The 25226-nt window shown below is 45.9% G+C and overlaps 1 protein-coding gene and 1 long non-coding RNA gene across 2 annotated transcripts in view; one reads left to right on the top strand and one right to left on the bottom strand.

Annotated features, from left to right (window-relative positions):
- The window catches only part of ATIC (5-aminoimidazole-4-carboxamide ribonucleotide formyltransferase/IMP cyclohydrolase), a 27785-nt gene extending 5366 nt beyond the window's left edge, over window positions 1-22419 (bottom strand). Inside the window, exons 1-16 of the mRNA XM_040560793.1 lie at window positions 22216-22419; window positions 19080-19180; window positions 17431-17523; window positions 16817-16848; window positions 16318-16444; window positions 14724-14800; window positions 13567-13633; window positions 11309-11397; window positions 9151-9302; window positions 8868-9024; window positions 7290-7415; window positions 7049-7156; window positions 5705-5790; window positions 4413-4502; window positions 3115-3243; window positions 2087-2179 (exon numbers count right to left, since the gene is read on the bottom strand). Coding sequence (XP_040416727.1) covers window positions 2087-2179; window positions 3115-3243; window positions 4413-4502; window positions 5705-5790; window positions 7049-7156; window positions 7290-7415; window positions 8868-9024; window positions 9151-9302; window positions 11309-11397; window positions 13567-13633; window positions 14724-14800; window positions 16318-16444; window positions 16817-16848; window positions 17431-17523; window positions 19080-19180; window positions 22216-22404 — 1716 coding nt within the window. The 5' untranslated portion in view covers window positions 22405-22419. The remainder of the gene's footprint in view (window positions 1-2086; window positions 2180-3114; window positions 3244-4412; window positions 4503-5704; window positions 5791-7048; window positions 7157-7289; window positions 7416-8867; window positions 9025-9150; window positions 9303-11308; window positions 11398-13566; window positions 13634-14723; window positions 14801-16317; window positions 16445-16816; window positions 16849-17430; window positions 17524-19079; window positions 19181-22215) is intronic.
- Window positions 16811-25226, top strand: LOC121071909. Its single transcript, XR_005820850.1, has 4 exons — window positions 16811-16848; window positions 17431-17522; window positions 19079-19179; window positions 22215-25226. It is a non-coding gene; the product is annotated as an uncharacterized LOC121071909 (long non-coding RNA).

Below are 25226 nucleotides of genomic sequence, written 5' to 3'. Positions count from 1 at the left end.
CTTTCCTAGGACTTATTAGCACAGAGCACCAGCCCCAGCTGGAGCAGCCGATGAAGCCAAGCTGTCAAAAAAAAGTTCTGGTTAGCTGATACACCAGTTCTGGAATGCAGCAGAAATGGTGCAAGGCTGAAATAACCCCTGCAGAAACAAAAGCAATGGAACTGGAAGAACTCTGGATTTCCCAAACTTGGCTCACATAACCTAAACAAGTCAGGTCATGGAAATGCACGTTAACCCTAACAATCTTGAAATCACTTTGTCTCTGGTGCTTGATTTGCACCCAAACGCTCCTGTACTCATCTGATGACGTGCCTCGGTGGTTGATGTGACCAGCAGTGAGTTCTGCACAGCATCACCCAAAGGAACCTGAGATAACCAGCGCTGGATTTTCAGAGGATCTTTTTTCCTGCCCCATCTGTACCTTGGGAACAATGGTCTCACTACCTAGCAGTCCCAAGAGGCTTTTTAGACATTTTCAAACTAGGAGAGCTCCTATCTAAGCTTCTCCATCGCTGCCTATAGCATGCCACTCTGCTATCTCTGCATTTGGACTGCAAGGAGTCTCTTTAGGAAGACATTAAGCTTTGATTTGAGGCCCCCAGCACCGATTTCCCACCTTTGTGACTAAGCAATTGAATGGCTGATCTTTGCTGTTAAAAACAAGGCATTTGTTTCCCAGTGCAGCATACAGACCTCTGATCTTTGCCTTTCTTGTCACATATACAGCAAACCAAGACAACACACGTTAGTATTTAATTAAAATATATCCCTGCAAATACACAAAACATCCCTGAAGCCACGCTAGTTAAATCCCTGTCTGCCCACAGTGCTTTCACTCCTCCCTCGTACCTTCCTCCTTCCATATGGTGCATGCATTACCACACACGTTTCAGAAACAGCTGCAGCACCGCGTTAAGCTCAGACTTACAAAAGGACTGAGGAAATTGCTGTTGGACTAAGGGAAAAGGAGGAAAGATAGTGACACCTTTGTTCTGGGGCTACAGGAATTAGTGCTCTTGAGAACAGAGCCATTTAAATGCAAGGAAAAAAAAACAAGGAAAGAGAAAAGAAAAATGCTGCATCTCCAGAGATGTGTTTTCAAGAACCACACAGCACATGACCCTAGAAAATACCGTGAGGCAGCGCTGCAATGTTTTCGGGCTGTAATAACAATCTGACACACGTAGATGTGTAACACTGCAAAAAGAACAGTGCTGCAGTTCATTCAGTCTGCACCTAAAGCATATGCTGTTTGATCCATCTTGCTGAATTATGATGATCAAGATCAAAAGCATTCTGATTTTTATGCTTTATTTGTTATTTTTAAATAACCCTAGTTATGGAAAAGTTGCTATGGAGAACACAGAGCCAGCTAAACAACAGCGTTACAAGAATGAGCCTCCGGGCAAAAAATATATTATTTTCAACACATTTACAATAACTTTTGCATAACTGATTTAAATTGAACACCTAGTAAGAGCTTGGAAAGAAAAGATTTCTTAAATCAAAATCCCTGTCTCACCTACACAGTTGATAACACCCCTGTAAATTCCAACATCCATCAGAAGCATTTAAAAATCAGGAAGCAAGAAAGTTTTCTAGTTCCCCAAAGGGGAAAAAAGAAACCACATCTCATCTCTCTTATATAAGAAAATAAAATAAAACTCAGAACCATGTGGACAGTCAGAACCTAGCTGTGAATAACTACTGTCATTTCCTAAGGCTCTATACGGACCACAACATATGCACACGCTCAAAAAATGGTAAAGAAAAGGCAGAACAGTTACAAAGAAGCGACTCGAGGCCTAACTTGCAGAAGCACATAAGAACTCTTCCAACCCTGTCATTGAAATGCCAGCCCTGTCATTACCCCAAGAGAAATATGCTGAGTTTGGGTTTAGAGGCAGCTTTGAGAGAAGCACACGTTTAGCTCCTGTTCTGCATGGCACTGTGTGGGGCCGTTCATCTGTACCTGTTGAGCAGCTTCCTGCACTAAGTGATTTTAAGGCTCGTGCCTGAGGAAAGCGAGCACTCCGACCAGCCGGGCTGTGAAAGCACGCTCCCCAGGGCCCTCTGGTTTGGTTACCTGCCCATCCTTGGCGTAGCACACCGAGTTGGACTGGGTATATTTGACAGCGATGCTGGCAACAATCAGGTCTCGGACGGCAGACTCGGGCAGCTGAAACGAAACGCCACTGTCAACAGCCCATCCTAATGGGCACAGCCAGCCAACTGGCTGGTGGTCTGCAAGCCTCCAAAAGCACCACAAGGACTGTGTCACAGCGAGGAAAACAAGATAGCTAAAAATATTCTGTTTTGTTCAGTTACCAACAGAACTGTTACCAGTTGGTCTGGCAGCTAACCTCGTAGTTGGTAGGGACAAGACTCAGTCCTACCAGGTCCAGATGGCTCTGGCACTGGCCCTAATCCTGCAGCATCTTCTGTTTTCAGAAGTGCTCACAGGCAAAAAGCTAAGCACAAACTCAAGTACGCACAGGACCACAATAATAATAGCTCACATATCCTCATGAGGTGTTTTAAGTACACTCCATGGCTAATTTATTAATATGTTTTTTATTACCTCAAGGTCTGAGCTTGCTCCTGAGCTCATGACTAACCACGCACTCATTAACATCTGTTTTTTAATGAGAACAAGACCGGAGACACAGAAATAACTGACAGTTTTCTGATGATGTCAACTCTAAGTGATGAGCAACACCAGAAAGGCCAGAGTTTATGCATTGCACACAAGCAGGAGAACTGAACAGTGAGTCAGAATGAAATCACAATGGATCCTGAGCATATGGCTGTCTCACCATAAGAAATTAAACAACATGGCTTCTTATAAATAAGAAATAAACCTTTTGTTAGTCAGAGATAAAGGGCAAGGTCCATCTCCACTTATTTATGCAAGAAACCAAAACAAAACCAAACCACCCTGATTTGCCCAAGCACTGTTGGCCAAAAAGCTTGCTGCATTATTTTGGTGAACGCCAGTTAAACCTCATTAAAATATATTAAAAGCTCTTAAAATAGAACAGCACTGCCTTCCTTGATGAAAGCATACCAGCTCACTCTACCGGTCTTTAAGCTCATTTATCTTCTGACACTTACGTTTTTATTCTTTGTAACAATGTTCTTGAACAATGACTGGTCGATGACTGCATTGTTCCTCTTCTGCATGAGATGCAGTCCAAAGAGGGTCCGAATCTCAGTGTCATCGGGCTCGTAAGCTGGGTCCATCTAAAAGCCAACAGATAGGCCAGTTAAAGCACTTGGAGCTCAAAGCCAACACCAAGTAACAGCCTTGGTTAAAGCACACTCTCTAAGGAATGCAAAAGTGAACTATTTAGAGAAAGCAATGCCAGATCATTAGAAGTACCCCAAATTAACTGGAGCACCAAGGTCTCAACAGCAGGAAGTAACATTTACAGGGTGGAGACAGGTAGTACAGTTTAGATGTTCATATACACAAGTCCATGGTGCAAGCCACAAAATTCTACAGCCTTCTAGTCTTTCACAGAAATGTAGGAACTTCTGCACAAAGAGTCTTGTAGTCCACCACAGGAACGTCACAAATATTTTAAGTGGTTTCATATATGCCTTAAGGTAAAATTTCCAAGCCACTTTGACATTAAAGAAAACAGTGAACATGATTATTTCCAGAGATTCACTCTCCTGGGGCTCATCTATGCAAGCATGCAGCACTATTAAGCTGTACAGGTGTAAGGAGCCAAGTTAAATGGAACTGTTAAACTTTGTTAAGGTCTACCCGTGCATAGGCTTATTTAGAACTTTGGTAGCCCCTCTTCAGGTAATTGAGGCATGAAGTAAACCAGATTAAGGCTCCCAGCTTTAAATACAAGCGTGCACACACTTTATATGGCTTCCCTAACCCATTTAAGTTTGTCCAGATCAACTTTGCTTAGCATCCCTGTTCAGACAGGCCCTAAAGCTACAGTCTTAACCAATCCGACCTCATCCTTGCAAAGCTAATTGAATTCAGGAGGTAATCGCCTGCCAAGATTGTCTGCAATTTCATTCCTGCTTGCCTCAAGCTCCTGAGCCACCTACTACAGCTCCCTCGCTAGTAACACTACAATTGCAACTTCGGGTAACCCTTGGCTCTTCTTTCTGCGATGTTCTAGTAAAGTTCTGTGCAGATTTGTCTCAGATTCAAGCAGAAGCGGGACCTTTTTGGCTGCTCTGACAGCATTATTAATCCGTCAGTCCAATTACCAGAAGTGGATGATTTTGAAGGAATCCCCCAAAAAACAGGAAACATTTCCTTATGTTGCAGGGAAGCCTGGATTCCCTTGTCCAGATACCCCAAAGCAATCTGGACACTAGCACCTGTGAAAAGCAGATACGGGAAGAGCATCAGAGGGTTACAGTGTAGCAGGAATACAAACCTGGAGGATGCAGTAACCACCATTCTTCTTTTTGGCAAGAATTTTGAGGGCTTCTTCCTCGTATCCAGGAGCTACCACACCATCAGATACCTGCAACACACAGAGATCTCAGTGTCCATGTGAAAAAGAGAGGAGCTAATACCAAAACCTCTTCCTGTCATAACCAAAAGGATGAAGACTGACCTGTCAGGGTCTGTCTGTACCATATAATACCACTACAATATCTGTTTCAGCCCTTCAAACAGGAAACAGCAGAGCACTGGCAGCTCTTAGCAGAGTTAGTGAAAGCTGTTGCACAATCAATCCCTTCATACACAACAGAACTAGTAACTAATGTATCCCTCCAGGAGGAAAACTGCTGGTAGAGGACATCCCTACTTCTCAGCTCTAACAGGAAACATGCCTCAAAAAATGTATATATATAAATCCCTACTTCAGCAGCGACCCTCCTGATGACACAAAACATTGGCAAAAGAGCTAAAAGAGTAGTTTTGTTTTGCCTTAAAAGTGCTGAAGCTAGGAAGAGTTAATCAGTGCCATGAAGTTGTATACTTCTTTCACATTCTCATCACCCAACATTTTTTTCTTTTTGCTTTGTTTCTTAATAGTGTAGTGTACCAAATGTTACCCTCACAAACAAGTCAAATGTGACCTTTCATTTTTTTCTGAGAAGAAATCTCCAGTATACAAGACAGCTTTTCGTGTTGTGCTTTCCCCTCCAACAAAACCATAAGCAGCATGGAACAGGATGAACGTGCCTGGTAAAGCATTTACTCCCTGTTGTTTAACTCTGCTTTTAAACTTGTGCAATGTGGTTAGCTATGGAGTTAAAGATGAACCCAGCAAAGCTTAAAGTGCAGCCTCGGAAGCAGCTGAGCCAATAGATAACTTGTACCAACTGGCAGGCAGCAATCTACATCCACATTCCTGCCTGGGGCAAGAGGCTCCAGCCCCCTACTCTTCTACTGCAGCCTTTCAAGCAGATCCTCCTGAGAGCACAATCAGGGCTCCTTTCCAGAGGCCTACTGGGAAACGGAGGTTTGCAATCACCTCTTGGACAGCATCGTTTCAAGCACCACGATTTCACAAGCTCTGCCATGCAGCCAGGCAGAAGGAAAAGAGCATCAAGAGAGGTGTAAATTCTGCACCCCACACACTGAGTTACACAAATGGATCAATATATAGTCTTAAGTAAACAGGTCAAATTCAAACAGAACGGCTGCTACAAACCAGTGGCTCCGTCTATTGCGATTTTCCCTTCTACCGCTAAGATTTGCTGCTTGTTAACTAACCTCTCTGGAAATAATCTTAGCAGTAGGCACATCGCAGACATCAGACAAGGCAATGAAGTCACCAAAAGAAGACATTCGATCAGCACCTGCAAAATCACATTTTCTAGTAACTTATCCAGCTATGGCATAACGCAGAGAGAAGTCTTTGCTCCCACAACCCAGCCAATTTCCACGAGAACTAGTAATTTAATTCCACAGCAAAAAAAATAGGCCATGAGAGCAACAAGAATGAAAAATCCTACCTCAATCCCATGCACCTTTAAAGATTTGCATAGCTCAGGTATTGTCTTCCTTCACTGCGTTTGTAAAAGCTCTAACTCAGTAATTACAACCTCCATTACTGTTAGCAGCTCTGCTGTAGCCATGATGGCAAGAGGACAGGGAGAGGCAAGGTTCATACAGAAAGATTTTAGATGGGAGACAGCTGGAAAAAGAAGCAAGCTTTTAGACGCCCGTGCTCCTGTCAGGTTTTTCCCCACAAGAAACCAGACCCAGCAATGTAGCTAAGAGCACTTTTTTGTTAAGTCTTCTCTGTATTTAATGAGGTAGCACTCAGCACCCATCATGGATGCTCTACTGCGTAGCAAGGTCATCCTGCTGTCACTGCCATTCTAAACGTTTGCTCTTCTACCAATCGTGCAATGGTTTTCTGTGGGCAATGATCAGAGGTGATCCGTTAATCAAAAAAAATAGTGAAAAAACAAACCCATGCTATCGTGTCCTTTAACAAGTAAGTTTGCTTTGTTTTCCAAAATCTGTCCAGTTTCTCCAGGAACGCCATGGACAATGACAGAATTAACAAAGAACCTCAGCTAAGCTGAGGGAGGAATTTTTATTTACTGTTAGTTTTCTTTTTTGTGAACTCTGAACTTCAAAAGCACTGAAAACCACCCAAGTACAGGGCAGAAACATTCCTGCCCCATGAAGCGTTCCCAAGCACCCCACCTGCAGCAGAAGGCTGAGTGTGCTTCCAGCACAGCTACCTCATTATCCAGATCCTTTAGCCAAAACCCCACAATGATGTCTACGTATGTACACCTGCATATGTATATATGTTTTAATTAAAAAAATCTTTATAGGTCTTTCATTTAGATTAAAGAACAGCATCCAAAGTGATTTTAGCCTCTTAGGAAAAAATTACAACAATTTACAAGTTCTGCTCACTTGCAGAGACATTTTTTCTATGTGGGCAGCTCGTTTAGTCAGTTGAATCCTTATGGAGCAAAACCTGAGGAGGAGGAGTGCACTACAAAGGGAAGAGCCTGCCGAGTGCAAAAGGCTGTTGAGGGCTGCGTGTTAAGCTGAGCTCTTTGGAGCGGTTAAGTTTGTCCATGCGCCTCTCACCTCTGCTTCGCGCGTAGGCAGACGCTAAGGGCGTTAAGGTCTTGTGGAAGTCGTGCACCATGCAGACTTGGGCCTCCTCATCGCTGAGAGGTATTCCAACAGCAGCACCTAGTGGGAAACACAAGCCAGGGCACTCGCACCAGAGCCCTTCCCTGCTCCCTGCCCCTGGGACCTCCCCGAACTGCCAAGACACAGAGCCTGTTCAGGGAGAAAAGCGTGGTATAACAAGGAGCCACCCTACCTGCGGGACTGACGTGTTTGAAAGAGGCTGCAGCAGGAATGCCTAATGCCTGCTTGAGTTCCTTCACCAGCTGCCAGGCGTTGAGAGCATCACACAGGTTGATAAACCCTGGAGAGCCGTTCACCACTGCAACGCAGCACATAGACAGACATTATAGCAGGCTGAACCCTCTCTCTAGAGTCAAGAGAAAAAGTGGAAGAGATTTTTCCCACAAAGAATGGAAATTACTATAAGATTATTCTTTTTAAATGACCCTAGCTCCTCAGCAACTAGTTAAGCACCTTGAAAAGCTTCAGTGACTTTTGAGGAATGAGTATGCTGAGGACTCAGGAGATGCAAATACAATTCTCTTCCTCACCACAGGCTGCTGAAATCTAGTAAAGAAATTCCATAGAGCAACGGTGTCTCTGATTCAACAAAGTATTCAGGCACTAGCCAAACTTTAAGTACATTGTGTCTCTAACTGTTGTCAGAAAAGCTATTCACAGCCATGAAATTTAGGGCAAGCTTTTAACAAAATGCTTCATCTGGCATGATTTCTGATCAAAGGGCCAACAGTAAGAGTTCTTTGAAAGTCTGCTCCCAAAGCCTTCTGCCCTGGCACACACAAAACCGCATGGTCGGTGTTGACATAGCAGGACTGCGAGCATTTCGGGAGACAGGAGGAAAGGTTGTTTCAGCAACAGCACAAGGCCAGGACAGGTGAACACAACACTGGTCTGCTGCCAAGCCTGAGAGGCAGACTTGAAAGCAAATCAGCTTCCAGTGCAGGAGTAAAAAACCCTCCTAGGAAGCACCAGAGCTGAAGTCCAAGGAAATACTGCCACACAAAGCGTCACTGTCTGCTCAGCGGGACAATGCCTGCACACAAGGCAGAGCTTGTTTTTGCCAACAATCTCAAGAACAAAGTTAGCCAGACTTTCTCTCCAGAAGAGTGATACCCCCAGTCCAACAAGGTTGTGGTAAGCGGCACGCCCTGTAAAATGGCAGAGGCGGACCCCAGACCTGTCCCAAGCTCTTGGGAGAGACCGGTACCACCGCCTGCCACTGCCTCCAGAAACAACACTCTGGAAAACTAAGGTAATAAACCTCTGCTCAAAGAAAAAAAAAAAAAGTAATTATATATATTACATTTTATATAGAGAGAGAGACGGGGGGGGAGAGGGGGGGAGAGGGTAACAAGAAACACTAAAATCCAGAGAAGAACAGCTTGGTTTCTAGACAGCGAATGGTGACATGAACAAACTGGGCAGGTACTAAATATGTTAAATGGGAAGGAGCAAAGCATCTTAAACTGATGGCAAGTTTTCCTTTGCAAAATCTAAAGTAGATGGCCAACAGGAGGTGCACCACACAGATCTGCCCAAAGCATCTTCAGTGCGGACAACACGTGTTGCTGGGGGTCAGCAGACAAGCTTTTCTGTCTCCCTCGGCTCAACCTTTTAATCGCAAAGTCAGTGCCAGCCAGTAATAAAGTAATTAAAAGCAGGCACTGCTGGATATTTGAGGTCTGAAGACACCTGGCAGACATACCCAGCCACCCTCTTTTCCTGGGGGCCAGCCCAGCCTGGGCCTCACCTGTCAGGGGGAGCTTTGGCCTCATGGTGTAGAGCTGTGCAGGACTCTGGTGAGGATTCATGCCGTACCTCAGGGGCAGCTGGGACACCCCTTTGCTGTACTCCTTCCTGAAGTAGTCAGAGATGGCTGCATCATACTGGGCAGTGTGGGTGAAAGCCTGGGGAGAGAACGGGGGATGCTTGTCAACTGACAAGGCATCAACTTACAAGGGAGTTGGTGTTTAAAGAAAGGGAGAAGAGAAACAAGTGTGGCCCAGCCCTTTGCTGTGAGCAAGACGACCGACCTTCAGCGCAAGGTGACGCCTGGTTTCCATGGTAGTGTCTCTGTCCTGTGATGCTGCCATCTCTTTAGCCACCGAGGAGTAGTCTGCAGGATCACACACAACGGTCACACGAGCGTGGTTCTTCGCAGCTGCCCGTAGCAAGGCAACTCCTCCTGCAAGAGAGGCAGGGAGGCATGAGGTGCTTCTCTTCTGGACACAGCATAACTGAGAGCCACATCTGAGGCAAAGAAGGGTCACGCACAACCAAACATTTGTGCCATATCCATGCGCCCACCTCCCCCAGTGCTGCGAGGAAAAGGGAATCTTGAAAAAGCACAGGGCAGTCAGCCCGTGCAATGCAGCCTGGTGCTGAAGGTGCAGACACCATCAGCGCTGCGAAAACAGGTTGTGTGCTGTGCTAAGCACCTGGGGCAACAATGCTGCCAGCAGCACAGCCACTTCCTGAAGAGGACAGCTCTGCACGTATTGCTAAAGCATCATCCTCTGCAACACCGGGCTGGGGACGAGCCTCTAAGATTCGCTTTGACACTGCCAAGCAACTGAGGCTCTCAAATCTCTCTGCAAATATTAATGAATACTGTGCAGGTCCTCCGTGTAAGATAAAATGCCATGCTTCCCCCTTAAATCTGACTCTGCACAGCGATTAAAACACTTTAAATCAGACAAGATACTAGGCTGTTGCAACAGAAAAGCAGAGGCTGGCACTGCTACATGCAGAGTGAGCACTACTCCATAAAACATTTAGTGGAAAGCTCTGCTGGGCATCGTTTGGACTAAACTACTGCAAGAAAATTCAATCCCAGTCCAACCCCATGGCACAAAACTGCGCCTGCACTGTTCACAAGCTGCCAGGCAGAGCTGCTGCAGTGAAGTAAAAGCAAGCCTTCTGGGGTTAATAACGAGCAAGAGCAGTATCGCTGAAGATACAGGCATCCATGCTTCCAAATTCAGGCCCTAACCACTCTCCCACGTATGCAGACCAACTTCTTTCCCTCCTCAATTAGTTCTCAGCAACATCTAGAGCACTTTCAGTGGTTCAACTTTTCTCCAGAGCTCCTGGTTTTTATTTTTCTTACACTGCCAGAGGCTCTAAAAAAGGCTTAACTGGCTCTCTACATTTTAGTAGCAAGTATGCCCTACCTGCCCTATCCTTGCACATCAGACTCCTCCCTTTGGGCAGTGCCTGACTTCCCCACCTATGCCTTGCCAACCTGTTGAAACAGCCACTTGCCATTTAAATTTTGTCTCTGCTTAAAAGCAATGAGGTTTACCCAGCCCTGCATTCACTCTCCTAGTTCTAATCCTTGAGCTCTTCAGCAGACTTCAGTGGAGAAGGGGAAAATGCCAACAAGATAACTAATTTCCTGTAAGTTCCTCGAAACTGGGAAGCAACACAGAAGACATGCAGAATTTGTGTCCCCCCTCTTCCCTCCCTCCCAGAGGGGGAGATTTGCAGTGAGAGCTGCAGATTTACTACAGCGTTAGCTGCTCGCTCATGACTCTTCCATTTCAAGGTGAGATTATCTGTCAAAGGAATTAGTTTGCAAGTTGCCAGCAGGTCATTTCTGCACACAGTCCTCATCTACTGCCTGACACATAAATTCTCAGTATCGTACTGCTTCCTCCTTCTTGAAGGATGTCTTTCATGACACACTGCAGCCTGGCTTGGTTGTCATGAATTTTTCACCTGGCAGTTACCACGGACGTGGTGCTTTGAACATGTGATGGGGATAACCCTGTGGCTGCCAAAATGCACATTCAGAGATGACCTGGCCACCACTGCTAGGAGCAGGTAACCCACACGAGGCAAGTGGACAGCTCACACGGAGGCCATTGACACCACTGCTGAAACCTGAACTTGCAAGCGAAACATTTTAGGGTACAGGACTAGGCTTCCCATCTCTTCCCCGCAGCCACAGCACCGCAACAGCTCAGTTCCCGTGACCACAGCTTGGTAAAGAGTGCAGCAAAAGCATCTTGTCCCAGCAAGACAGAATCCTGAAGAATGGCAAACTGCGTCCCTGTATTCCCACATCAAATAGACGTCTGATGATCCTTTACGGGCGTGTACGGCCATCAAATCAACAGAAGAGACCACTTAAAAGACCAAAACCATCACGTCTGCCCGGAGAATGGGTCCGTTCTGCCTCTAACTTACCAATGTCAATCTTTTCCACTGCCTCTGGTACAGTTACACCTGGAGAAGACACAGTCTTCACAAAGGGGTAGAGGTTACACACGACAACTCTAAGAATCAAGGGGAGAAACAAGGTTACTCAGCAAGAAATAGAAAGGCCAAGCTTGGCTTAGCATGCAAAAGTTATTTATCAGTGTTTTTACAGTCTTGCCTCTCAGATCTGGGACCAACATAAAATGCTCTAAGGCTTCCTTCTCCAAAAGGCTCAATGGTGTCCAGCAACAGCCCAAGTGATGTTACAATGGTGAAACTACGCACACAATTTAACCGGACTCTGTGTGTTAAACAACGTTATGGTGGTCAATGCCACAATTTACAGAAATTAGTTAAAAGAGTTTCTTTAAATATGTTTAAATGTTTAGTCGTTCTGGTGCACAACAGGAGCCATTCCAAAGGACTTCAAGGAAGGCTCTCAGCACTACTGAAAAAAGGCAGCAACCCATTTTTTATAAAAGAGTAAGCCCCCAGAGCAAGGTCTACTGCAAACAACAACAACAAAACACCATACAAAACCTCAGAGGTATTCAGTGCACAGCCTGTATCCCATGTTACTTGATCTGATGAAGTAATTTTTCTACCATTTTTACTCTAGAAGCAGCAGCAGCCTATTCCACAAATTGTGGAGGAATAACTTGCCTTGTCCCATCCTACCAGTGCCAGAGAACTGCAGTCAAACAAGGGATCTGTTTTGATTTTCACATACGAGGTTTTTAACCCAGCAGAGTGAACGCATCAAGGTACCTAACACCAAGGCATGCCCAGTGTCAGCAGTGACTTCCTGTAAGGCAAACGCGTCCAACTCTAATGTTCCCTTGTTTCCAGTGTGCGATGAACTCAAGGGGAGGGGATGATCAGCCTCCAGCATGGTTTTCAGAACCCCCTCATGTCTTTAAATCTCTACCACATCTTTTATCCTCAGTTCTATTTCTACTTCTGTTTCTCTCCCCTATTCATTCCTGCTCCTGACCTGTTGCAAACCATCAGCAAGCTGTGGACTTCAGCACTGCTAATGGCATTCTCTGTGGAAGCCAAGATAATACCAAGGTTTCCTACCTTGACTTGGGTATGTAACTTTAATGCAACTATGCAAAGACCCTCCTGCTGAGGATCAGCTCCTTCTGTTTTACATAAAATAATCCAAATGATTGCTCCGGATGCAAATGCACTTTAAGGCACTGATGTAAAAACATTACTCCACCTGCAATTCAGTAGAGCCTGCTTTAATATGCAGCATACTATGAAGAGCCACCACTGCTGAGCCATCTATGAGGACTCCTGCGGTTTTAAATTCCAGGTTTTCAAATTCAGCCTGGAAATCCATTCATCCTGGGCACGTTGCTTTTTAGAAACAATTTTAAAAGCTAAGATGCATTCTGGTCCCACCACCATAGTCAAACCATGCCTCCTCTCTTGGTTATACCTATAATTTATTATGTTCAGTTCAACCATTCATTTCTAAATCAGGAACTAACCACTGACAAAACTGGTTGCTCACAAAACCAATTAGTTACACATAGTCGCAAGCTGCCCTGTGTAAGAATACTGAGTACATACATTCTAACAAAAATAGAAAAAAACACCTTAGGTATGTGTTAGCGCATGAATTGTATTACTTGAATCTCTGGCTGCAGCTCACTTCCTTCTCATGATGGCTCCCAAGTAAGTTTTCAGTTTTTTTTAAATTTGTTTTCTGTCTGTACAAATGGTGCACGTTCTTGACCTGCTTTTCACGTCTACTCTTTATTTGCATGTTGAAACTCAGTAAACATTATGCAAATCTCAAAGGGTATGTTTACTAAGGAAATATTTCAAAACCAGGAATTGCCATCTGATCAAACACCCAGAGCCATGTTGAAAGGAGCAGCACCAGCTCCTAAACCGCTGAATTCAACTCTGCAAAAAAGTGTAATGTGGCCCAACAAGGACTAAATGTAAAGCATCAAAATTCACAGATAACCTGGAAAAATTAAAACCTCTGATCCCTGCAGAAACCACGGCGTAACTCTTTTGTTTTAGTTTTCTCTTATTCCAAGAGATGAAGATGCATCTGTAGAAAATTTTGTTTTTAAAAACAGTATCTCTCAACAGGGCTAAGGAAGAAGACTGCAGTATTTCTGGTGTGCAGATCCCTACTGCTCCCATCCACCGATGCTGACAGTTCTCCAATGTTTATTTTTGATTACTGATGACTTACAACACGTCCCCAAACATTTATTTACCTTACAAGGCTGAAATCCTGTTTGTTCATATCAGCATTATCTTCTGGAATATTGCGAGCCAAGATGCCTAGTTACAAAAACAGTACATCCTTATTATAAAAAAAAAAAAGAACTAGACCACCACCAAACATTTTCTTTTAATGCAGCACTTTTCTTCAGACTGTGCTCCTCAAAGCCTTTTGACCATAATCTTTGCAATTCTAGTTCCACAGTCCTCAGTCCCTATTCCTCTACCCTCTCCCATTTCCCTGACTCCCCTGCTGCTCAGATTCCTTACTAACAGATTTTTTCTGCAATGCAGAATCCTAGAGGGTTTCAAGCGCTGAATGACAACCTCAAAGGCAGACTGTGCAAGCATTCGCTTGCTAACCTTGAAACACTAAAACTGACAAGGAGTTCATGGAGAGGAAAAAGGCACCTGTCACTCATCAGCCAGCAAGACACAAAGCTCATGAAACAACTGAAGCAAGAGAGGCTGTGGCTTTAGCTGAACAGAAGAGGTGGCTAGCTGGGGTCTAGGAGCTCAGAAAGAAAGGCGCAGGTGACTGGCTGGCATGGAGTAAGCAACAGCACAGCCTGGGTTTGAAGTCCTCAGAGGAGACTGCCTCCAGCATTCTCAGGTGTGTAATGTGTGATGGGCAGCAGGTTTAATTCAAGGAATCTCAAGGACAGTTACAGGAGATGAAGCAGCAGATGAGACAGACTGACCTATCACCCTCACACCTCTTCCTTGCTGAAGAGGAACAAAGAAAGGTTACAGCATGCAGAAATCACCCACTAAAGATTATGCTGTCATGCTCCGTATGCTGCGTGCCAGATTCACCCACAAGTTACAAATCAGTGGAGCTCTCTGCCTGCACAGGCCTGAAATTGGCTAAGCAAAGAACACACACACACATTTACAGAAGAGCCCTGTAAATACTGGTAGCTCCAGGGAGGAAAAGCTCTAACTGCAGAGCAACAGAGGAAGTCCTTCAGTCATAAACTTCTTCCCCACCCTGTGCATTATACCTCTCCTTTTGCTGCTAGAGCAAGTCTGTTTTCATTACTCAGTTCTTCCACACAACCCTCAAACAGACAGCCGTCAATTCCTTCTTTCCACCCTCACTGCCCATGGACTTATTTTTCAGATTGAAAGCACACCATCAACAACATACCAGCATGGACTGCAGGATGAAGGGTTTTCACACGTCCTCCTAACATCTCAGGGAATCCTGTCAGGTCTGAAACATCTCTGCTCAATGAAAAAACAGCAGGTTAATTGAAGTGCCATAATGACTTTATCTATAGATTGAATGTTTCATTCCCATCAGGGGCAATTTACATCTACTGGCAATGTTGGTAAGACGCATCATTAAAGATGTGACCTTTTAGGTCACAGCCAGAGCTGAACATCTCTGCTTTATTCAGGAAGCGGAAGGTTGCAAACACTATCCCCTGTACTGTCTCCACCATCAAAGATCAGACCAATGTGCTAGAGCCATGGTGAATTTTAAAAGTCCTCCTGTCCCAAATAGATTTTGACAGTTACAATGACCATCAGTGCTTCAAGAGATATAAAACGAAGGAATTGGTGGAGAGAATAGAATCCAAAGGCAGAGAAGGGACCAGAACAATAATGCAGTAACAAGCAGAACTGCAGAAAAACAAAGTAAGAACAAATTAAGACAGAGCAATTCTGGGTTTCTCTAATAGATCTAACAGCTTCATATAATCCTATCTGGGTAGACCCTAATTAAATGTCCCAAACAATGAAGTTACTTTAGAGCCTGTCTTTCATCCACTTTGAAAATATGTATCATCCCCACAGCTGAATACAAATTACAATAAACTGGAGAGAGAAGGGGAAATGTGACCATCTTTTGCTTCAGGCTTTGCCAATAGCACAGCCAAGTAAGGAACCTGGAGAGACAAAACCAAGTGCTGGATAACAGAGAAGGAACTCTGGAGGTGGTGTATATTCATGCTTATGCATCTCAGGGGCCTATCACTGCGTTCAGTGTAGGCAAAAAGGAGCCACAGTCACCTGTCCTGCCAAGTAAGTGACAGATTTTTTCATCACTATACTGCAAACGTTTCTTTTTTTTTTTTTTTTTTTGGCTGGAGCTGATTTTGAGTCACAGCACAGAAGAACCCAAAAAGCTTTCCCAAAAATCAAGAGCCAAAACAGCTAGTGCCTGTGCATGCTGCTTCTCAGACACTGAATGCACAGCACTTGCAGGCTTTGTCTCAAAAAACAGGCCATCATCCTGGTAAAATTATTTGTGACAAATGATCTCCGCTGAGCTTCAATGTATCCCTGACACATGTCACTCTTCCTGTCCCAGGGCCAGGCAAAGATCAGCTTCCAGCCAGCTGTAAAGAGCAGTACTAGGGCCTGATTACAAATTTCACAACCACTAATTACCTCACGGGAGAAAACCTGGCTCAAGACAGACAGACAAAAAGGCATCTCCAGCACAACACTCCTGACAGCTCTACTGGTCTCAGTGCTGAGCTGCACAGCACAACTCTGTCACCAGCCAGCCAAGTAGCCAAGATGATTCTGAAGTTTGTTTCGGGGCTTTTAGTTTTGTTTGTTTCAGGGGAAACGTGTTTGCTTGCTTTGTCTTGCGGGGAAGACTTACTTACAGACTTTTTTTTATCCCGTGCCAGTTTTCAACCATTCTGTGCTCACGAACGGAGGTAATTTAAGCAACCTCAGGGCACAAGGAGCATTTCTGGTGGTGATGCACAAGAAAGCACCCGTACCTGACAGGCAATCCAGCATCTCTCAGGGATTTGGCTGTTCCTCCTGAGGCGATCAAACCCAGGCCCAGAGCATTCAGGCTCTTGGCAAACTCCACCAGGCCGGTCTTCTCGGAGACGCTGAGCAGAGCTGGAAGGCGGGAAGAGCGCGAGGATGGCGTTTTTAAGAGTGCGACACCGTACAGAAAAGAAAAAAGAAAGAAAGAAAGAAAAAGGCACGATGAGGAAACTGATCTGTAACTTACGCACGCAGGAAGCTCCCCCCTCCCCTCAGCCCTCACCCCGACGCCATTTCGGGGCCCGGCGCAATGGCCGCCACCCCCTCCCCCCCCCCTTTTCCCTCACGGTGGCTTAAGGGTCACCGCCGTTTAACGGTCGTTTTTAACGGTCACCGCCGGTTAACGGTCGGTTTAACAGTCGCTTTCTCCACAGCGGTCGGTCGGTGTCCCCCCCGTTCCCTCACGGGACCCCGCCGCCCTCCTCACGGCCGCCGCCGCGTTACCGAGCTGCTGCCGGGCGGCCATGGCGCCGTCGGTGGGTGTGAGGAGGAGGAGGAGGAGGAGGAGGAGGAGGAGGAGGAGGATGTGCAGGACGAGGAGGAAGGAGCGAGCAGCGGCGGCCCGCCGGGATTTGGGCGCCCGCAGCACCACGTGGGGCGGCCCGGGGAGGGGAGGGAGCAGGGGCGGGGGCCGTCGCCATTTCGGGGCCCGGCCGGAGGGGCGGGGATGGCGGCGGGGGGGACGGGGCGGTCGCGGAGCGCAGCGGGTGGCAGCCCGGCAGACAGCCCGTGTGGGGTGTGTGTGGCACCTGTGTGGGGTCTGTGCAGGATCCCTGAGGCACCCATGTGGGGTCCACGTGGAACCCGTGTGGGACCCCTGTGGGATCCGTGTGGCACCTGTGTGGGATCTGGGTGGCGCCTGGGTGACACCCGTGTGGGATCTGGGTGGCGCCTGTGTATCTGTGTGGGACCCATATGGGATCCATGTGGGACAAATGTGGGATCTGTGTGGGACGTGCAGGTTTGTCAGAAGGCCCTTTGCTGACAGGAAGCCCAGCCTACCCCAGCACAGTCACTGATGGAGCAATAAGGGTGATTACTTTTTGTTTTCCCCTCAGAAATAGTGCAGTTTCAGCTGTGGAAAATCAACTCTTGAGAGTCTACCGAAGAGAAGGGAGCAAAGGCATAACACTTGTTTACCAAGTCTAAGGTAAAAAATTAAGCTTGCAAATAGTAGAATGATATTTTTCTTCACTTTATTTATTTTTCTCGGTAAGGGAGAGCTTTCGTCCCCTACATGCCTCCAGATTTCCTGGAGCTCTATGCAAAGGAGTTTTGTTTGCTTTCAGCCTAGTTTGTGCCTGACACCACTGCCAGAACACCCCAGAAAAAGGTGCAGCAGTTGGGATGGCAGCAACCCATGCTGTTTGAGGCAGGTAGAGAGCTCTTGGAGTTATTTTCCAGCCCAGCTCCTAGCCATCACCCTGCTAATGTTCTGAGGAGGCCTCCAGGGCTGTCCTGTCACTGCAGCAGTGCTCACTCAATGCTGCTGCTCCCAGCAAGTAGCATTGCCTGGAAAAATAGCAAATAATTTGGGTTCAGCAAGCTGAAAGCTGTTTGGTTTTATGTAGCATGTACATCTCTGATTCGTGTCACCTCTAGTGCAGGGGGACTCAGGTATATGCATTTGGGACAGGCCCCCAAGACATCCCCACGTGCTTTTTTTGTGGTTTTATCTCTCAGATAGGTGTTCACGGTACACTTGCAGCTCTTGAAGCAGGCAGGCTGCTTTAGGCTCTCTGCTTGCATTAGAAAAGTACAAATAAATGGTTCAACAAATAAGTTCCTAGATCTTACAGGCAGAAAGCTGGGAAGTGCAAAACAAGTGTCTCTGGAAGGCTCAGAAACTGGGCTGTTTTGATTTGTGAATCTCTGGTCTTGGATGGTGTTGTCTATGTAAGAAAGAGTCAAGCAAGACATAGTAAACACTAAATAAACTTGGTATATGTATTACTCTTAGTAGCAGCTAGTGACAAGCAGTAATAAATTACTGTTCAGAAGCGTGGCTGGGGCCAAATGAAAATATACTGCTAAGTGGTACATGAGCACCATCATTATGAAAATACATACCTTGGAGAGAATAGAAGTTGTACAAGGAGTACGGATCGGTACAGCCGAGGTGGGCTTTGGGGATGATTAATGTACGTGAAAATGAACGATTCGACGGAGCTCTGCATATTTATCCGGTGTTGGAGAGCAATTGCATATTCTGATGCAGCACCTGAGATGCTAAGGAGCAGTGAGCATGCTGCTTGCAAAGCAGGGTGTTTTGGGATGCTGCTTGTGGGCGGCTGGCCGTGCCAGCCTGTGCACAAGAGCACAGAGCCAGGACTTTCAGACAAATAGAGGGACATTACCTGCGTAAATAGTGGTTTTTTTTGTTTGTTTGTTTTTTTGCTTTTGGTTTTTTGCTTGTCCAGCAGTTTGTTATTCCTTGGCTTGAGATGAGGCTTCTGTTTGCACAGGGGCTTGCGTGGCAGGAGGGCGGTTTGGGTTTACCCAGTGCCCTCTGTGCTCTTGTGTATGGATTTGGCTGTGCCAGATATGTCCTGCTTTTAGGATGGCCATGCGGAGAAAACAAATAGTCTGCCTCCCAAAAGGTTTAGCTTTACATTATAGAGCTTAACTAATTAGCTATTTTTTGTGATGTTTAGGGGATATTCAAATATCTTGTGCTCTGTTCACGTTCCATCATTTATTCAATAGGAGTGATGTCTCACTGAAGTTTTTCTGGTGTTTTAAACCATTGTAGAAGTTCATCGTGAGCCAAGAAAGCAGTAGCATCATACTGGAAATCATGGAAAGAGGTAAATACTAGAATTACAAGTACTGGATTAAGGTTATTACTAAATTCTATCAGGGCTTGCATCCAGGAGAGAAAAATCAGGCTTAATTAGCAATGTACTCTGCAGTGTTAATAAAGAGGTGTAAAAAGAGGGTGAAGTTGTATAGAGACATACAAAAGGCATGGCATTCCTAGTTCTGCTGTTGTCAGGACAATACCCTAGATTCTCTTCTCTTGAGACTGCAGGGAGTAATAGCAATGCTTTCTAGCCTGGCTAGAGTCCGTATTGTAAGCCTGATCTCTGTTATTTTCCACGTAGCACACCAAGAGGAGCATAGAGAAAACAGGTTAATTGGGCTGTGTATTGATCTGTTAGGGTAGGAGGCTGGCCTAGGTTTCCTCAGCTGTCTCTGCAGCTGCCGGGGGGCTAGCAGAAGGGTGGGCTGGGCCTGGCAGTGGACGAAAGAAGATTCAGTCCAAATATAGGAAGCTGAAGTACGAGTCCCTGCAACCCTGGCTCAAGAAACGAAGTGACATGCGTGGTGAGTGCTATGGCAGTGGTCTGGTGCGGAGCTGTACTACCGCAGTGTCTCATTGCCAAGAGGCTGCTTTGGAGCTAACGTGTTACTGTGGGCATCTCTGCCTGCATAAAAAGAGTCTTCAGCTTTGTAATTCTTCATCGTATCAAGTTTATTTTCCTTAACCAGGCCCTACTTTCATCCATATCCCTCCCTGTGCCCTATTTACATTCGTACAACCCTTTGCCTCTTTTATACCTGGTGTAAGACAGATGCGTACATCTGTACCCAAGCTCCTGGTTTATTTAGTGGCAGCTACTGAAATGGGAAGCAAGGAGGTATAAGTGAGGAAGGTGTCATGGTCACAAGGGGCACTGCCACCATCTGCCTTGTTCTGGTATCTGGTACCTTCCTTCAGGACCTTTTTTGCCAGACTCAGGACCTTAGGTTCTCCAGTTGCCTTACAACCCCTTACGCTGGGTATTATGGGATTATGCACCGCAGAGTTGAGTACTCATGAAAGTGCTGGCTCAAGCAGGCTTCAAATGCCCTATCTCAGATACAACCCAACAATAGAGATGGGAGGGTAATATAATACAGGCTGTGCTGATTTTTTCTACCTTTTTGCTTTAGGGGGTTGTGAGAACTACAGGGGGAAGTTTTTTTGGTGTATTCCAGGAGAAAAAGAGCTTCTAGGGATTGCAGTGTTGAACCTTGTCCACGCTGCCCAGGCCACTTGCCACCGGTTACCAAATCTTTGGGCTGACTTCAGCAGCTGTGCTGATGATGGGCTAGCCAGGAGCACTCCCCAGTAACTGGGGAGACTTGAGAGCTCTGAGTTTGAGTTTTCTTTCTCAACCCTTATCAGCTTGGAACAGCTTTTGTTTTACTGTGTTCCTTGGAGGTCCCATTTAAATCACCTACCTGGCGCTGGCATACTGTCTGTTGGCTGGCTGTAAATCCATAATCAGTTGTGTGAAGCTGCAGAGATGATCGTTGGCCCACAATCAGCTCAGCTTCAGAGACACCAAAGAGCTCTGAGTGTACAGCTTGACCTGGGTTTTGAAGGTTATGTCCCCAGTTCAAGAATCAACATAAATGGTCGGGTTTTCCCAAAGCTTTGCTATCGCTTTCTAATGTTTTTCCTCCAAAAGAAACGATTTCCTTGTAACAGAATAAATATTGCAGATTTCAGCCTGAGTTATTCTCATAATGCCCTGGATTATGAATGAGACCCAAAGGTGCATAAACCGAACAACAATTTATTTTCTGAATGTTCCCATTCCTTTCCTCACAAAGTTTGTTCCTATCCAAGCATAGAAAGAATAATAATAATAAAAAGGTAAGAAATAGTTTCTCCTGTTGGCAAATCGGTGCCTGCTCTATTGTCTGAAACTCCCATGCAGTGAGAATGAATCCTAGAGTGTACGGCTCTGTTGGCGAGTGGGGATGCAGCCTGTGATGTGTAAGCAAACGAACAAAGCAGTGCCTCACAGAAAGATCATGAGTTGTTTTGTTGGCTTTTTTTTTCCCCCCATAAAAAAAAGAAACGACGTTATTCTCAAATAATACCAGGCTAATTTACCTTTTCTCTAATTCAGGCGTCGAAATCGCTGCCCCTTCCCCAGGGAGCAGGTTTTATAGCCGTCTCCCCGTGCCCCCGGCTCTGAGCGCCTGCCCTGGGTAACTTCTCCGGAGGTGAGGAGGGCTGTGCAGGGAGCACGCTCCCGCTAGGGCGCGCTAGGACAGTTAAAATGGGGATGATTTCTCTTCTGGGATCAGAGTGGAAGCATCAGAGAAGCCTAGTTAAGAAATGGCACCTTAGTGCCTAAATCAGAGGATGTGGCCAGTTTCCCCATCTTTTGGCTACAGGTTTTCCCCTGAGAGAGGGAGAAGTGTGCTACAAAGCCAGCAGCAACGAGCACTCACCGTGGCTGCCTGAGTGCAGTGGGGTTTGGGCTGAGTCAAGCGCTGCAAGAGACCTTGTGGAAGACCCCAGCCCACACAGTGAGGGCAGGGAGGAGCTTTGTTGTTAAACGTTTAATTTCAGTTTTATCTCCTTTGGCTTATTGTTCTGGATGACAGGGGAAGGGGAAATCTGTGGAGCCCCGTGCACTTTGATGTCTGGAAGTCCATCCCAGGGTCCCATTAATGGCCTCCTGTTGTCCTTTGTGCATTTCAAAACTGCCCTAACATACCTTTCCAGCATCACACAAGATTTTTCTTTCTCAGCCAGTGCTTGAACCTGGGTCTCCCAGACCTACCCCTTGTCTGCCACCCTAGTTTGCTTCATGTTCCCTTAACCAGCCAGCTGGAGAGTGATTCCTTTCATGTCCCACAGTCTAATACATAAAGATGAAGGTGACAAGAGGCTTGGCTTAGTATTCAATTTGCATGCTAGTTCCCTGGGGTTCCCCAGATACTTGGAATTTGCTCTGCCAAGTTCTGAGAGGTGGTGAAATGCTCCCTGGGTGGGGTGCTCTGGTGTCTCCTGGCCAGAGCCTGAAGGGACAGGTGACATACTTCTGCTGTCTGCCAGGCATCGTCTGCTGTGGAGTGTGGGGGATTTGCAGCAAGGAGCAAAGCAGATCATCATGGAGTTCTTCTCGGCACACAAGGATGATTGCAAAGTGTCCGTTGATCTGGAAATCAGTGAAGCTTGGCATGAGAACCTGCAGCAGATTAAAAAGGAAGGGATGCATTTTATATCGCAATCCATCCTCAGCCATCTTTGGTCAACAGAGTCCCTGAGATGCTTGTCTAGGGAAGAGAGAGACTCGGAAGGCAGTGAGGAAAAAGCTGAGCAGAAGACGAGCCCATGTTGGCTTTGAAGGATTTAGGCACTGGTCAGCAAGCAGCACCACTTGTTCCATCAAAACTTCCTGCTCACCTTTCTGCCTGATATCCAGGAGTCAGCTTACAGGGAAAGGCCAATGCTGTGACCATGTATTCATTTACAGCTCACTGGGGGACTCAGGAAACCTTGTCAGATTAATAACAGGGTCATGGGAGACCTGACAGCCAGCTCAGACAGTGCTGCAATTTTGCAGCATGCCCCAAAAAAATGGCAGCTTGCCAACGACAGCATGAGGAGTCTCTCCTGGAAAGACAGCCATAGGTGGTTGTTTATTTGTATCGCACTGGAGCTGACTGTGATCTGGACCCCGGAGAGCCAGGATATGGAATAAAGGGCGTACTGCCACAAGACCCTGTGATCTGATAGAAAACACGAGGAGGAGGATGGAAAAGGACATGGAGCTGGACGTGTCGCATGTCCGGCATCACGCAGCACTCAGTGCCCCAGCCAACAAAACCTTGGAGCAGTCTCTAACTGGCAGATGTTTTTATTCTAATAGATGTTCTTAGTTGCAGCAAATCATCCATTTTCAGATTGGGCTGATTTCACACATGGTCTAGTTTTAACAAAAAACGGGAAGAAGGAGAGAGAATGAAACATTTTTTCATAAATCACCTTTTTTTTTTTCATCCCAAGAAACCGGACCAGGTCAATCTATTTTGGCCTTAGAAACACGGATAACATCTTAATGAAGAATTTTAGAGAAAAAATGAAAATGAGTGTGGTTTTTTGTGTGCGCACGCTCAAAACTCAATGGCTTCGGATTCCCCAGGAATTTCTTGTGCTTTCTGAAATGCTGCTATCCTGTATGCCCTGCATTCATAATCAGCTTTGGCTCCTTCTTTCTCGTCTGACCTTCCTTACTCTGAGTCTCCAATCACAACAGGACAAATTCTGGCTTTTCAAAATCATCTCTCTGAAGTGTTATAGCTAGGAATGACTGAAAAAGGAAATTTCTTTCCACAGAAAACATCATTGAACCAACCCTTTTTTTCTTCTTCACCTAAATCAAACCCATTTTTTTCAGTTTTTCTTTAAAAGCAAGCTTTTGAAAATGATCCAGGAGTTGTTAAAATTAACATTTCCACATTCAAGAATAAACAATAGCATTTTCCAGAGAATATTTCTGAGGAAAAGAGGATTTACTCATGCAACTACTATTCCTTTAACTGGAGTCTCCAGGAAAGCTTTTGAGGAAGCTTTGTACAGCTTGGGAAACGCAGGTTCTTCTTCCTGCACAAAAATCCTGTGCAAATTGAGTGATGGGCGTTTGTGTTTCACTGCACACACAGCAGGGACAACAATATCGACACTCGCAGTGGGGCTGAAACCTGTTGAGGAAAAGTGCTGGGCAGGACTAATTGTGGGCAGGACTAATTGTAGGCACAGACTCTGCCCGTGTTGATGTGGCAAATCCATTGGCAAAAGGCAGGGAGCCTTCAGGACGGGGATCACGAGTACCAACCTCATTAGGCAGAGCCAAGCCAGGTACTAATTACCTCGGAGCTGCAGAGCTGTGGTGCTCAGGGTTCCTGCCAGCATACAAGCTGTGTCATGTCTTGCCTGTTGGTTCCTGCAGCTCAGCAGCACGGAAGAAAGCTGGGTCCGACTCCTCCGGGGTGAGAGCAGGTTTAGTCCAGGCTTTGCAATGGTGCACCTCTCCTCCACACTGTTTTTTGGCCATTTCCGTACAGTTTGGGTTTTTGGAGCTGTGACTGTGCCCATCTCTGCTCCGTGGTTGTTCTAGAGCCACTGGGGCTTTGACTGAGTCATGCTTTGATTGTGAGGAGAGTCAGCAGGGGAAGCATATCTTTTAAAGGTTATTTATGCTGTGTTTTTCAATGTGAATTAATCTTTGCTCTTCCAGAACCTGATCTCCACAGGGATTTTAACCCTTTGTCTACCCACGGGCTGTTACAGATCTAATTTTGTGGGCACAGGCACTCAAAATTCCAAAGGCGAGCAGGAACAAGAGTGGACAGCCAGGCTCTCAGGAAGCAGCCATTATCATAAAGTTGTATTTTGACGTGGATCAGCTCACAGGAAGCATACATGTCAGCCCTCAGTCACGTTCAGAGAGCAGCAGTAGTCATTTGGCAGATCTGGGCTTAGCAATCACCGCATTCCCCAGGCACTTGGCTCTGGACGATCGGGAGGGCTTTCTGCATCAGTCATTGTCGGCTGGGAGATGGACTCCCGCGAGATCCAGTGCTGCACCGTAGGAGCAGACAGTCAAATGATGCCAAACAGGCAGGGCTCCTTTCCTGGGCTAAATTACCAGATGCATGGGAATGAACATTTTGGCCCTGGATGAGTTTGGTGGTGAAAATAATCTGGGACTCAAGCCAAGGCAGCAGGGCCAGAGGGAACAGTTAGAGTAATGTAATGGGGCTTCCTGCAAAACACAGCTACAGACTTTCAAATCATGTTCTTCAGTTTACCTAACTAATGTTTTCTCCAGCTCTGGTTTTTAATTAATGATAATATCATTAATCACGTAATTATAGCCTCATCCCGTTGTCTTATAAGACTTGGGTGACTAATAAGGACGGGGTAACACTTCGGTTTATTCTGTTGTGTTTTATTGACTAATTTAATGTAGTGGCAAAGAAGCAAGCATGCTGGGGACAGAATCCCCAAAACATAAAACTTTGCTGGCAATATGCAACATTTAGCTTTTTCTAGAGAGCTGGA

Source organism: Cygnus olor, chromosome 6, assembly GCF_009769625.2.
Source record: "Cygnus olor isolate bCygOlo1 chromosome 6, bCygOlo1.pri.v2, whole genome shotgun sequence".
NCBI classification, from domain to species: Eukaryota; Metazoa; Chordata; class Aves; order Anseriformes; family Anatidae; genus Cygnus; species Cygnus olor.
Note: the sequence above shows the minus strand (reverse complement) of the source record. Positions and strands in the feature narration are given on the sequence as shown.